General features: G+C 34.6%; 1 protein-coding gene and 5 non-coding genes across 7 annotated transcripts; 5 read left to right on the top strand and 1 right to left on the bottom strand.

The window, feature by feature from the left end:
* Positions 1–2681: 2681 nt before the first annotated feature.
* On the top strand, positions 2682–10404 carry LOC146161415 (deoxynucleoside triphosphate triphosphohydrolase SAMHD1-like). 2 transcript variants are annotated; one of them, XM_083383484.1, is made up of 14 exons: positions 2682–2822; positions 3341–3501; positions 3632–3747; positions 5761–5831; positions 6057–6206; positions 6281–6337; positions 6698–6865; positions 7626–7717; positions 8345–8465; positions 8635–8778; positions 9564–9641; positions 9704–9838; positions 9945–10046; positions 10171–10404. In XM_083383484.1, the coding sequence occupies exons 1-14, from the start codon at positions 2715–2717 to the stop codon at positions 10264–10266; spliced, it is 1599 nt and encodes a 532-aa protein (XP_083239610.1). In that variant the 5' UTR covers positions 2682–2714; the 3' UTR covers positions 10267–10404. The 2 variants fall into 2 exon arrangements, with proteins under 2 accessions (XP_083239610.1, XP_083239609.1); XM_083383483.1 differs by lacking the exon at positions 7626–7717 and adding an exon at positions 7198–7289.
* Trnaa-ggc (transfer RNA alanine (anticodon GGC)) lies at positions 3846–3920 on the bottom strand. The gene has a single exon. It is a non-coding gene; the product is annotated as a tRNA-Ala (tRNA).
* Trnaa-ggc (transfer RNA alanine (anticodon GGC)) lies at positions 4159–4233 on the top strand. The gene has a single exon. It is a non-coding gene; the product is annotated as a tRNA-Ala (tRNA).
* Positions 4513–4587, top strand: Trnaa-ggc (transfer RNA alanine (anticodon GGC)). The gene has a single exon. It is a non-coding gene; the product is annotated as a tRNA-Ala (tRNA).
* Trnaa-ggc (transfer RNA alanine (anticodon GGC)) lies at positions 4867–4941 on the top strand. The gene has a single exon. It is a non-coding gene; the product is annotated as a tRNA-Ala (tRNA).
* Positions 5221–5295, top strand: Trnaa-ggc (transfer RNA alanine (anticodon GGC)). Its single transcript has one exon. It is a non-coding gene; the product is annotated as a tRNA-Ala (tRNA).
* Positions 10405–12316: the final 1912 nt, after the last annotated feature.

Genomic DNA, 12316 nt, shown 5'->3' with positions numbered 1-12316 from the left:
TTAATTCTAGCTGTAATATATTTTTTAAATATTAAATTCATTATATCCACACAATCTTAAAATGGAAATACTTTACATAACATTCAATCAAGAACTGAATTGAACGTGTGGTGCGATAATACACGCAGTTATTTTTTTTTTACCGTAAAGCTTTACAAAATTCCATGTTAGAGAAAACAATTTTAAGGACGTGCGACGATAAAAAAAGATTCTATACTTATACCCGAATATTAGGGGAAAATAGCCGACCAGTCTATAGCAAAACAATCGTGCTATTGCCAATCAGAAAACGAATTAATCGTAAAAATCGCAGCAATCAGTTTAAAGTTACTGTTTCTGTTGGTTGGGTACGTCGTTTGTTATTGAAGGTTTCAAACACGCTAAAAAATGCGTGGCGTGCTTAAAATTAAAAAGTAAGATAACGTAAGCTCCAAAGTTTGCACAAAACACCCACTTTTCCCAATTTGTGCGACATGAAGATTTCAGAAACAAACGCCATAAGTTATGTCAAAAAATAATCAATCTTTAAACACCCGCTGTACTCGAACTCGTGCACAAAATATGCAAGCGAAACCATATAATCGCGCGAGTTAGTAAAAGCCAGCGAAGTAAAAAAATATCAATCATTATAGCAAATTATTTGTGTTCGCACAATAAAGGAAGTTTTTTACTCATTTAAAATGTACGTAATAAACCGAAAATTGTAATTACATAGCGATCGAGTCGCATTGAAATGGTACGCGGACCATTCCATATATTGTACAGATCTAACTAATCAAAAGGTGATTTAATTTGAACAGTAAGCAATTTTATTTTTGAACAGGATTTGAATGCTGTAGTCCATAATTTTACCATTTCAGAAATAACGCACAATATTACGATTTGATTGCATTCCAAATTGCCATAATTTTTTAGAAATAACGCACAATATTACGATTTGATTGCATTCCAAATTGCCATAATTTTTTAGAAATAACGCACAATATTACGATTTGATTGCATTCCAAATTTCCCATAAATTTACGCCTGTCGATTAAATGCCGCTTTCGCTATCCGTAACATCGGTTTTTGGTTATTATGTGAATTGACACTTTATTTTTCATAATCATTGCCAATCCAAGAGGCTAGAAAAGTTTACACTATACACGAACAAATTTGCAAGGTGCAACGTAATATGCAATATTGGTAAAGAACCGACAGCATAATGAATTATTCAAAATTTATATATATTTTCTTTTTTAGTCTATTGAAAATTGCCTGTTCCACGCCAGTATTCATTCACGAGTCGGAATTTAACTGGTAATGACTCTACTTAACAGTGGGAAAAGGCCGGTTATTTCGTTTTGTAAGATATAAATCGAATTGAGGAGACCGTGTAGCGAATAACTGGTGGTGACTTGAAGCCCGTGGCGGAAGCTGTGCTTCGCACGCACGCCCGACGCTCTCGCCCTTCCCCCGTGGCGTTTTTTATTCTAGTATATTGGATTTGCCCGGCAGTATAATTCGGTGTGTTGGAACTGTTTGCGCCGCGGCACAGTATTGCGCGTAGGTGATGACAATAAACCAAAATAACTGTTGCGTTACTGTATTGTTGTTTTGTTGAAAGAATTCTGCGAAATATTAGAGACCTTTTAAGTGTGCCACAAGCTAAAAAAAATTGAGATCAACTTTCTTAAACTATGCAAATGCCATCTCAAGTTTTGTTAGGGTTTGGATTTGGATTTGCCGATAACAGAAAAATTTTAGAGATCGCAACTGCTTATTTTGAATAAATACGTGAAAGTAACTTACTGCTAATTGTCTGCTGTGGGTATAATTAATTGTTGATACTTCAGTCCGCCACTTTTAGCAAATCTTATGCGAAGGAGCTGTGTTTTATAAATATAAAATAAGTAGAAAACTTGTAACACCGGTACCGTAGTTTTATCAGTTTTATGCAACATTGACCTTATATCAACTCAAGCGTGACATACTGCTTCCAAAAAAAGAGTTGTTCAATTTTACTTCCACAGCTAAGTTTGTGTCCAAAGTCTGTATTGCGTAATTGAAGTTTTTACAGCGCCAATTCCTTAAATAATAATTGGCTTCTAAAATTAAAGGAACATTTGGCGCTGGTCTAGAATCCTACCACAACGAAACAACATTTGGGTTAGGGCACAGGTTAGCGTTTGGGTTAAGGTGGGTCAAGTATTATTATTAAATTAGGAATATAATATTACTTGACCCACCCACACCCAAACGCTAACCCGCATCCTAACTCAAATTTTGTGCGTTGATTTTAGAACTGTGGTAGGATTCTAGACCAGCGCCGAACATTTTTAACATGAAAAGGTTGTATAGTTTTTATTGCTAAGGTGAACATTTTTTTTCTGGACCTGAAGTTAAAAAAATTGATTCTGACCTTGTGTTTCGCCTTTGTACTTTTCATTTTTAGCAGTTAGTTGGTTTGTTTGTTTTTACCCTGCTTAATCGATACCACAGGCTTGAGTGCTGTTTTAAATTGTATTACTTCTTCGATTGTGTAAAACTTTGATGCTGAACAACTTTCCATAAAATAACAAAACTTTTACAACTGTACAAACAAACCGATTTGGTACATTTCTAAATGTTTTTACTAAATGAGTCCTAACATTTTGGTTAAACAATTTAAAAAAAAATTGTTTTTTTATTTTAACAGGAAATAGGTTTAGTAGGATTTTTTAAATATTAGTGAAATGGATAACGGTAGTGACAATGACTTATTTGAAGATGAATTTTTGTCAAGTCAAGACAGTATGCGCTTTGAGGAAAATAGTACGTCCAAAAAATATCTAGAATCAAAGGTTGGTGACATTTTTTTTTTGAAATAAAAAGTTAAAGTTTTCCATAAACCTTAATGTGATTTTATCTAGGTGTCAAGTTAAAAGATTTTATAATATTTTTTTTTAGCGTGTATGATTTAGAATCGAATGCCACTTAGTTACAACAATATTGACACTTATCTTGGCAGTTTTAACTTATGTTATTTAATTAAAAACGGCAATCTTTTTTTTATCTTTTTTTTGTTTGTATTTATACAACACAGAGTATTTACCTACTTGTCTTATTATTTTATTAAATTTGTTTTATCACTTTGAAATAAGTTAACACAATCCACTGTGAAAACCAAATAAATATGTCATAATGTTTAAGCATTTTGTGGCAGGCACACATTCAAGACTATAGATTTGTTCCATTGTTGTACATGTACAGCCAGATAGATACTGATTATTTAATAATCATTTCGTGCAAGCACTATGTATGTATCTTTTTAAAACCAAATATTTAGAATTACTATTCAAAAAAACTTTTTTACTTATAGATATTTAATGATCCAATCCATGGTCATATTGAAGTGCATCCATTGTTGGTAAAAATCATTGACACGCCACAATTTCAGCGTCTGCGCAACATTAAACAACTTGGTGCAAATTACTTTGTTTATCCTGGTGCATCACATCATAGATTTGAACATTGTATAGGGTAAGAGTAGTTTGTTTTAAATAATTCAATTGGTTAACATTTGTTTTTATTATGGTGTTAAGGTTCTGTTTAGCTTCCGAATAATTTTTGTTTTGCGTAAAACATTTAAATATTAACAAACTTTTTGAAGAACCTGTCATCTTGCTGGAAAACTGGTGAAACATCTCCGGTCGAAACAACCAAACCTTAAAATTTCTGATGAAGATGTTTTGTGTGTTGAAATCGCTGCGCTGGTCCATGATTTAGGTAGTTTATTTTTCAAATAACAAGTAAAAGAAAAGCCATTGCAGACTCACCGAATCTGTCGATCAATGATGCAAGCAGAGCAGACTAGAAAAACAACTAGCCTGCAGTGAGGTTCGAACTCACGACCTCCGGTCAAGCCGGGACCGTCGCTCTACCAACTGAGCTATGCAGGCTCAGAAGGTGAGTCTGCAATGGCTTTTCGGTGTACTAATAATACGTAAGCCGTTATCGTTGGTCAAAAAGCAGCTTCAGAAGGGCTAGATCTCAGTTGTAAGCACACATATATGTGTGTACATATGTTTCATTGTATTATGATGTGATACTGGCGATCCCCTTCGTTATGAAGCTGCTTGTACTAACAGATTGAGCAAGCATTGGCGTATGGTTGTTTCTCGACTCGTTCCCTTCTGAGCCTGCATAGCTCAGTTGGTAGAGCGACGGTCCCGGCTTGACCGGAGGTCGTGAGTTCGAACCTCACTGCAGGCTAGTTGTTTTTCTAGTCTGCTCTGCTTGCATCATTGATCGACAGATTCGGTGAGTCTGCAATGGCTTTTCGGTGTACTAATAATACGTAAGCCGTTATCGTTGGTCAAAAAGCAGCTTCAGAAGGGCTAGATCTCAGTTGTAAGCACACATATATGTGTGTACATATGTTTCATTGTATTATGATGTGATACTGGCGATCCCCTTCGTTATGAAGCTGCTTGTACTAACAGATTGAGCAAGCATTGGCGTATGGTTGTTTCTCGACTCGTTCCCTTCTGAGCCTGCATAGCTCAGTTGGTAGAGCGACGGTCCCGGCTTGACCGGAGGTCGTGAGTTCGAACCTCACTGCAGGCTAGTTGTTTTTCTAGTCTGCTCTGCTTGCATCATTGATCGACAGATTCGGTGAGTCTGCAATGGCTTTTCGGTGTACTAATAATACGTAAGCCGTTATCGTTGGTCAAAAAGCAGCTTCAGAAGGGCTAGATCTCAGTTGTAAGCACACATATATGTGTGTACATATGTTTCATTGTATTATGATGTGATACTGGCGATCCCCTTCGTTATGAAGCTGCTTGTACTAACAGATTGAGCAAGCATTGGCGTATGGTTGTTTCTCGACTCGTTCCCTTCTGAGCCTGCATAGCTCAGTTGGTAGAGCGACGGTCCCGGCTTGACCGGAGGTCGTGAGTTCGAACCTCACTGCAGGCTAGTTGTTTTTCTAGTCTGCTCTGCTTGCATCATTGATCGACAGATTCGGTGAGTCTGCAATGGCTTTTCGGTGTACTAATAATACGTAAGCCGTTATCGTTGGTCAAAAAGCAGCTTCAGAAGGGCTAGATCTCAGTTGTAAGCACACATATATGTGTGTACATATGTTTCATTGTATTATGATGTGATACTGGCGATCCCCTTCGTTATGAAGCTGCTTGTACTAACAGATTGAGCAAGCATTGGCGTATGGTTGTTTCTCGACTCGTTCCCTTCTGAGCCTGCATAGCTCAGTTGGTAGAGCGACGGTCCCGGCTTGACCGGAGGTCGTGAGTTCGAACCTCACTGCAGGCTAGTTGTTTTTCTAGTCTGCTCTGCTTGCATCATTGATCGACAGATTCGGTGAGTCTGCAATGGCTTTTCGGTGTACTAATAATACGTAAGCCGTTATCGTTGGTCAAAAAGCAGCTTCAGAAGGGCTAGATCTCAGTTGTAAGCACACATATATGTGTGTACATATGTTTCAACAAGTAAAAGAGTATTAAAAGTCTATAATGATTAAAGTAAATTTGTAACATGTATTTAAGAAAATGAAGAATTACTTTTTTTCATCGATTTATATTTTTTGTGACATTTCCTGCCTGTTTCTGACAATCATTGTGCTTGTTTTCAATCAATCAATCGTGCATAGCTTCAGATAAATAGTGAACTTGTGTAATAAAAAGGTTAAAAATAGTGGCTTAAGTCATAAAGTAGTTGTTCATGCTTCTAAAGTAGTTGTTCATGTCCTTCTAAAGTCTAGCACTTTTATGTTTTTAGGTCATGGACCATATTCACACATGTTCGATATGCAGTTTCTGCCAAGAGTTCGACGGGAAAAGACTATAATGGTACATTTAGATTTGTAAAATTTTGTTATCCTGTCTTACTTTTTTATTAAAATTATCTTTTTAAATTTTCAATTATTGTGTGCTGTGTTATACATTTGGGTCTGTATTTGTAAATACTGATGTGTGTAGTTGATATATTGAAAAAAAAAGGAAACATGTTCAAACAACTAAGTGAAATCTAGATCAACTGTGGTCACATGACCATTTTTTGTTATTTGTTTTAAGCATGAGGAAACTTCTTGTAATATGCTGGAACACTTGATTGAGGAGAATGAGCTCATGTTAGAATTTGAAGCCTATGGACTTTATGAGATTGACATCATTTTTATCAAAGAAATGATTTTTGGCCCTCTAGTGCAATCCAATTGTAATGGGGTAAACAAATTCAAATTAACATGCATACTTCATGGTTAAACACTTTTTATATTTTTATCAAAAAAAAATTACAGGATATTTCAGGTTGGAAATATAAAGGAAGGCCACAGAGCAAAAGCTTTTTGTATGAGGTGAGTAAAACTACTTTATTCATAAGGTTGACAAGATCACCCTTTAGCTGATAAGAATAAAGGACATTGTTTGCTGACTTTAGTGCAAATGTTCCACACCGCCAACAAAATTTTATATGCAATAAATCAGTTTGGGGATACGACCAGAAGTAATCTTACACAATAATGTAGCAAAATGTCTTCCCAGATAAAAAATATGCATTTTTGACTTACCTGATGCTTAATTTTTACCAAACGGAATTTAGTGGCATTTTAGGCGTTTTAGAGTGTACAAAAAATAAGAAGAAAATAAAAAGTTGTTGCCTTTGAATTTATAACATTTTAAGTTACGAGCCATTTTACTATTGTGTTTTGTTTTAGATTGTCTCTAACAGTCGAAATAAAGTTGATGTTGACAAATGGGACTACTTTGCACGTGACTGTCACCACCTAGGTATCAAAAACAGCTTCAATCATAATCGATTTATAACGTTTTGTCGCGTTCTTACTGTGGAAGGTGAAAATCCGCAAATCTGTGCACGAGATAAGGTAACACAACTATGTTCCTAGTTTAATATAAAATTAGTTTTGTTTTCTTGAAGCAGCAGTGTTTAATTGACATGTTAACGTTTCCCGTTTCCTTGTAAACATTTAATTAATACATGAGAACCTGTTGTTCAATTAACTTAAACAATCCATAACTTTTGTCATAGTCATCAAAGATTTTACCTATCACAAATCATTAACTGTATATATAACCTCTAAACAGTAGTTCTTAAGCTGCATAACCATTTAAACATATTATATGACTATGAGACACTCCACCTTTATGCTTTGAACTTCAAATATTTTAAACTAATTGTATATGAAATTTTCTGTAGGAGTGCCACAATGTTTACAATATGTTTCACGTGCGCAACTCTTTACATAGAATGGCCTATCAGCACAACTGCAATACCCGTATACAAGCAATGTAAGTGAGGATAAAAGAACCAACTCACAAATTTCACAAAATTTATTTGTTTGATGTATGCCACTGCGGTGACATCAAACCTACCAGTTTCCTTATTTATATAAATAACAAATGCCTGCATGCTTATTTTCAAGACATTTGCCAGCCTTTTGTTAAAAAATGGCAAAAAAACACAAACCTAACTTTGTTCATGGTTATATTGGTCCTTTAACCTCATTGCTATTGCAGACTAAGCCAGCATGGTCTGTGTATGTTGATGTGATTGCGGTGTCATCACCAGAACGCAACAAAAATGCTGTTTTATTTTTGTGCACTGATTTACATTTTTTGCCACAGGAAGGATTTAACCTTTATGAAATGTTCCACACTCGTAGTGTTCTACACAGGAGTGCCTACCAGCATAGAGTAAGCACTCAAATCGATAAAATGTAAGTTCTCCCCAAACACAAAAGCAATCAACTGTATTCACAGACGGTTAAATTTCTGTAATTGATGCTGTTGAGCAGATATTGATAATTTTGTGCATTGATGGGACCTTTTCAACTCCTAAATGCGTCTTTGTACTTTATTAAGAGTTTGCATGTGTTTTGCTTGTTGAGGTGCGCGGCTGATCTGCTTCTGTAGCTAGTTGAAGTGCCTGTTTTGAAAGTGTGGTTAAAAAACTACACTGTTTGCAATTTGTTTGTACATTTTTACTTTTCAATTCATTAGTTTAGCAAAATTATGTACTGCATGTTCTCTTCTGTTTGTTTTTGAGTATATTCAAATAACAATGATTCAAACATTACTGTGTCTAAAGGTGTACTACTGTACTTATACATACTAACAACTAGGTTCATATTAATTATGCCTTTGGTCCATAGATTTTAATACAGTAATATCCATGTTTGTAGCTCAATTATATTCATACCTTTGGTAATAACATCATATTAAGGGGTTTTATGTTTGGATTAACTTAAGTGGTAGTTTTGTGTTTGACATCCCAAAGTATTTGTCAAAAGGTTTGAAGATACAAATTAGTGTTCTAAGGCTTTAATATTATCTATTTCTTTAAGGATATGTGATGCAATGTGTCTGGCAAATGAACATATATCATACAGTGGCAAAAATGGTAAACGTTTTAGCATTGCTGATTCTGTGGACGACTGTGTGGCATTTACCAAATTAACTGACAGTGTAAGTTTTAAAAATTTTCAATTATTTAAAAAAGCTATAAAGTTATATTTTTTCTAGTAATATTAAAAGCCTGATATTTCCTGGGCAATGTCATATCCATACGTTGTTAATATATTTATTGTATTTTTGTTTAAGTAGAAAATCATATGTGTTTTTCTTTTAAAAACAGGTTTTCTATGAGATATTAAATTCATCCAGTGAACATAAGGACATGGTTAAAGCAAGAGATATTCTCAACCGAGTCTTGAAACGCAAACTCTACTGCTTTATAGGACAAACTAAGTTCCCAAACGAAAGTTTTGTTAAAGGAACAGTAAGTCATATTACGTTTATTATGCCTGATTTTTTTTATTAAGGATTACTAAAATAACAAAATAGTTTTCGTAAAATATATGTTTTTGTTTGTTGTAAAATAACTGTATATTATACATTAGGGTTGTTCAAAAAAACACTTTTTTGTCAAATTTCAGCGGGGACCCCCTGGAATTGTTAGGTTGCGTCTAAAAAACCCACAAACCAAATCTGAGCACGTTTGGTTCAGTATTAACCGTGCTACGTCAATTTGAAAATTCAGTTTTGGGCTAAAATTTTGAAAAAAATAATTGTCCTCCCCCTAAAAAAATTTGTTTTCTTCTTTTTTTGCAATGCTATGCAATTGAATAGCCATAAATTAACCTGTTTTGCAGTAAAAAAGTGAGTAGTCATGGTACAAATGTCATATTTCAGCAATAGTTGTTGAAATTTTTTAGGGGGAGGACAATTAATTTTTTTCAAAATTTTAGCCCCAAACTGAATTTTCAAATTGACGTAGCACGGTCAATAATGAACCAAACGTGCTCAGATTTGTTTTGTGGGATTTTTAGACGCAACCTAACAATTCCTGGGGGTCCCACTGAAATTTGACAAAAAAGTGTTTTTTTGAACAACCCTATTATACATACATAATATATTTCTTAAATTATTAACTGCAATTTCCTATTAGATAAGCATTTCAATAAGCATGTTTGTTGACAATACTATATTTTTAAGCATTTTATATGCAAAGATGCCTGATAACATTTTATCTGGTTTTACTATTTATAAATTGTTTATGTTTAGTTTGAAAACTGCTGTAAAATGCAAAAAGAAATCGCAGAGTTCGACCCAGGCCTACAAGCTGATGATATTGTTGTGACGGTAATTTTACATCACTGTTTTACTGCTTTTATTTTGTGCCGTCATAACTTGTATTTGTTCAGGTGAAAGACTACAACTATGGGATGAAAGAGAAAAATCCTTGTGACAACATGCTTTTCTATTCCAAAGACAACCCTGATAAGCCATATATGCTTCGTAAAGAAGATGTGTCAGAAATGCTGCCAGGAAAGTTTCAGGTAAATTCAAATAAAAGTAAACCACCTAAAGTTTGATGCAGAATGCTAGTACATCTTTTAGCATAGATTGTTGTGGGTTGGAATTTTTACAAAGTGGTCTTTTTAGGATAAAGAAATTCAAGCCTTTTGTAAGGATAATGAGAAGAAGGAACTGGCAAAAAAATGCTTTAAAGACTGGTGCGAAAAGAAAGAGCTCAGACTTCCCAAGGTATATTTAAAATATTAAGTGTGTACTTGAAGCATTTAGTACAAAATGCTCAGCCAAAATCAACCTTTGGTATTATATATTTTGCTACACAAATACAACAACCCATGTTTCTGTTGTTTCCTAGAACTGCAGTGAAAGTGGCCACTCTTTAACTCCAATGAAGCGTAAAGACTTATTGCCACATCAGCAAAAAAAGATCCAGAAGCTGACTCTAGATTGAAAGTGTTCAAGACTTTTTTATATTTTTTATTGCGATATTTATTTTAAGTTAATTTACCTCGAGCTTTTAGAAATGACTCAAATTTTAGACAATTTCTTTTTGTAGCAGGTGCATTTTGCTGTATTATATTGCTTCTTTCTGTTGGTGAAGTTTTTATTTTTTTGTTTTTACTTTGCCTTTAAAATGTGTTAGGTTTTCAGCAACTATGTTTATACCCTTTTGTCATCCAAAATTTAGAGATTGAATTTATGTGATAAAATGTTACTTTCAAGATGCTACTCAAGTCTAACTTGATATATTTGTTTAAATACTTACAAAGATTCTAGTTGGGTCACGACTGCTGCTTAAACCTAAAAAAATCCCTGTTATGTACCTAGTTTTTTTTTATCTATTTTATCGTTTTTTTAACTAATACTTTCTATACTCAATGTATTGGTGTGTTTTTAAACATTTACGACTTTGCTTTTGTGCAATTATTTTCTTGTTTCAGAATATTCTTCAAGTTTTTTTTTTTTCAATACTAGCTAAAGGTCTTGCCTTTTAGGGTAATACTGTTAAAACTAATATGAGCTGCATTTTAAAACCAATGTGCATTTTACCATTGCAAGACGTATGTTATTTTGTTTCATTTAACTTTTTAATGAAATGTAACTTTCTGATTTGTTTTCTTTCAATAAAATACGTGTTTAGCCAATATTTGCTGTTTCTTCTTTACAGAATTTAGCTGCCAACTGGCCGTTTTCGTTAAGGTATTTGACAATTAAATATATTATTTTGAAGTATAATTGTTTTACGTGCGATTAAAGATACTAAATGTAGAATAGTATTCAGTTTAGTATTTTGTAAGTCAGTGCTTCCCAACCTTTTTAAGTTCGCGACCCACTTTTAATGCAAGTTTTATTGTGCGACCCACAATAAGTTAAAAATACCTGCATCTTTACCACTGGCGTATGTACTGAAATAGTTAGTATGACACAACATGTCTAACTGTTAACAGTACGGTGATAAAGTTGCATAAATGTTACGTAATGATAGTGCAATAATTTCCCGAACTAAATAGAAAACTGTAACAATTAAAAATGCTTTCGCAGGGCCGGATTAACGTAGCCGATGTAGCAGCTGCTACGGGCCCCGCGCTTTTTTGTAAAACAGAACATAGCTGGTAAGTAATTTTTAGCTTGGAAATTGGAATGGCAAAGGACACTAATATAGTTATAAGACTAAGTTATTGGTCCAACAATATCTTGTCCCTTCTTGGTTACTGTAAACTTTAAAAATTAGTAATTTACGCTGGAGGCAACTGCCTTCATCGAGTGCAGTCACAAATGCAATGCTGCGGAGTCTGTTTAAAATCTCCCGAATCCCAAGTCCGACTCCGGAGGAATGTGCGATTACCTCGAGCCCCGAATCAGGCTCTGACACTACAGCCAGTATTTCGAATCAAGCTCTGACTCTACAGGGAGTGTTTTAGGCTTCAAATTTACGTAACTTAATTAAGGTGGATTTTCAGCAATAACCACATAGGGGTGTCATATAATTCATCCATCGACAGTAGCCTACATGAAAATATGTCATAATTATGTTATTCTACCTTTAAAATTTGTAGTTGGCTGCAAGATCAGTTTAAAAATTTGGTAGTGCGCAATTGCGCGTGCGGATGTCGGACTCGGGACCCGGGTACTTTTACGTGGTCTTACTCGTTTCCCGAATCGGACTCCAGCAAAACAAACCGACTCCCTCGAGTCCCGAGTCCGAATCCGCAGCCCCGATGCCTAGAAGTGTCAACTTTCAATTTCGCTTTCAGCTTGGTTTCTCAAACGCACAAACAAAATGGTGTTGTCTCGCAGCTTGCTTTCAGTCTACACCTGTCAATGGTTGGACTTCATGTAACTTATAACTATTGTTGGTATATCGCACAACTTGCATTGCTAAACGCAAACTAAAATAAAAATTACATCATCACGCTACTTATGATGCAATTTGACCTAATACGAATGGTTAGTCCACGTTTCCTATCATTGACAATATGTTAAGTATTTAACTAATTGTA

The sequence above is a fragment of the Ascidiella aspersa genome, chromosome 3, assembly GCF_963924565.1.
Source record: "Ascidiella aspersa chromosome 3, kaAscAspe10.2, whole genome shotgun sequence".
In the NCBI taxonomy this organism is placed as follows: domain Eukaryota; kingdom Metazoa; phylum Chordata; class Ascidiacea; order Phlebobranchia; family Ascidiidae; genus Ascidiella; species Ascidiella aspersa.
The sequence above is the reverse complement of the archived record's forward strand: the minus strand, read 5'-3'. Positions and strand labels throughout refer to the sequence as shown.

Excerpts from the sequence above, each read along its gene's own strand:
- LOC146161415 (XM_083383484.1), top strand. The coding sequence starts at position 2,715 with ATGGATAACGGTAGTGACAATGACTTATTTGAAGATGAATTTTTGTCA. Across the intron at positions 5,832-6,056 it reads GACGGGAAAAGACTATAATG|CATGAGGAAACTTCTTGTAA; the intron begins GTACATTTAGAT and ends ATTTGTTTTAAG. Across the intron at positions 7,718-8,344 it reads AGCACTCAAATCGATAAAAT|GATATGTGATGCAATGTGTC; the intron begins GTAAGTTCTCCC and ends TATTTCTTTAAG.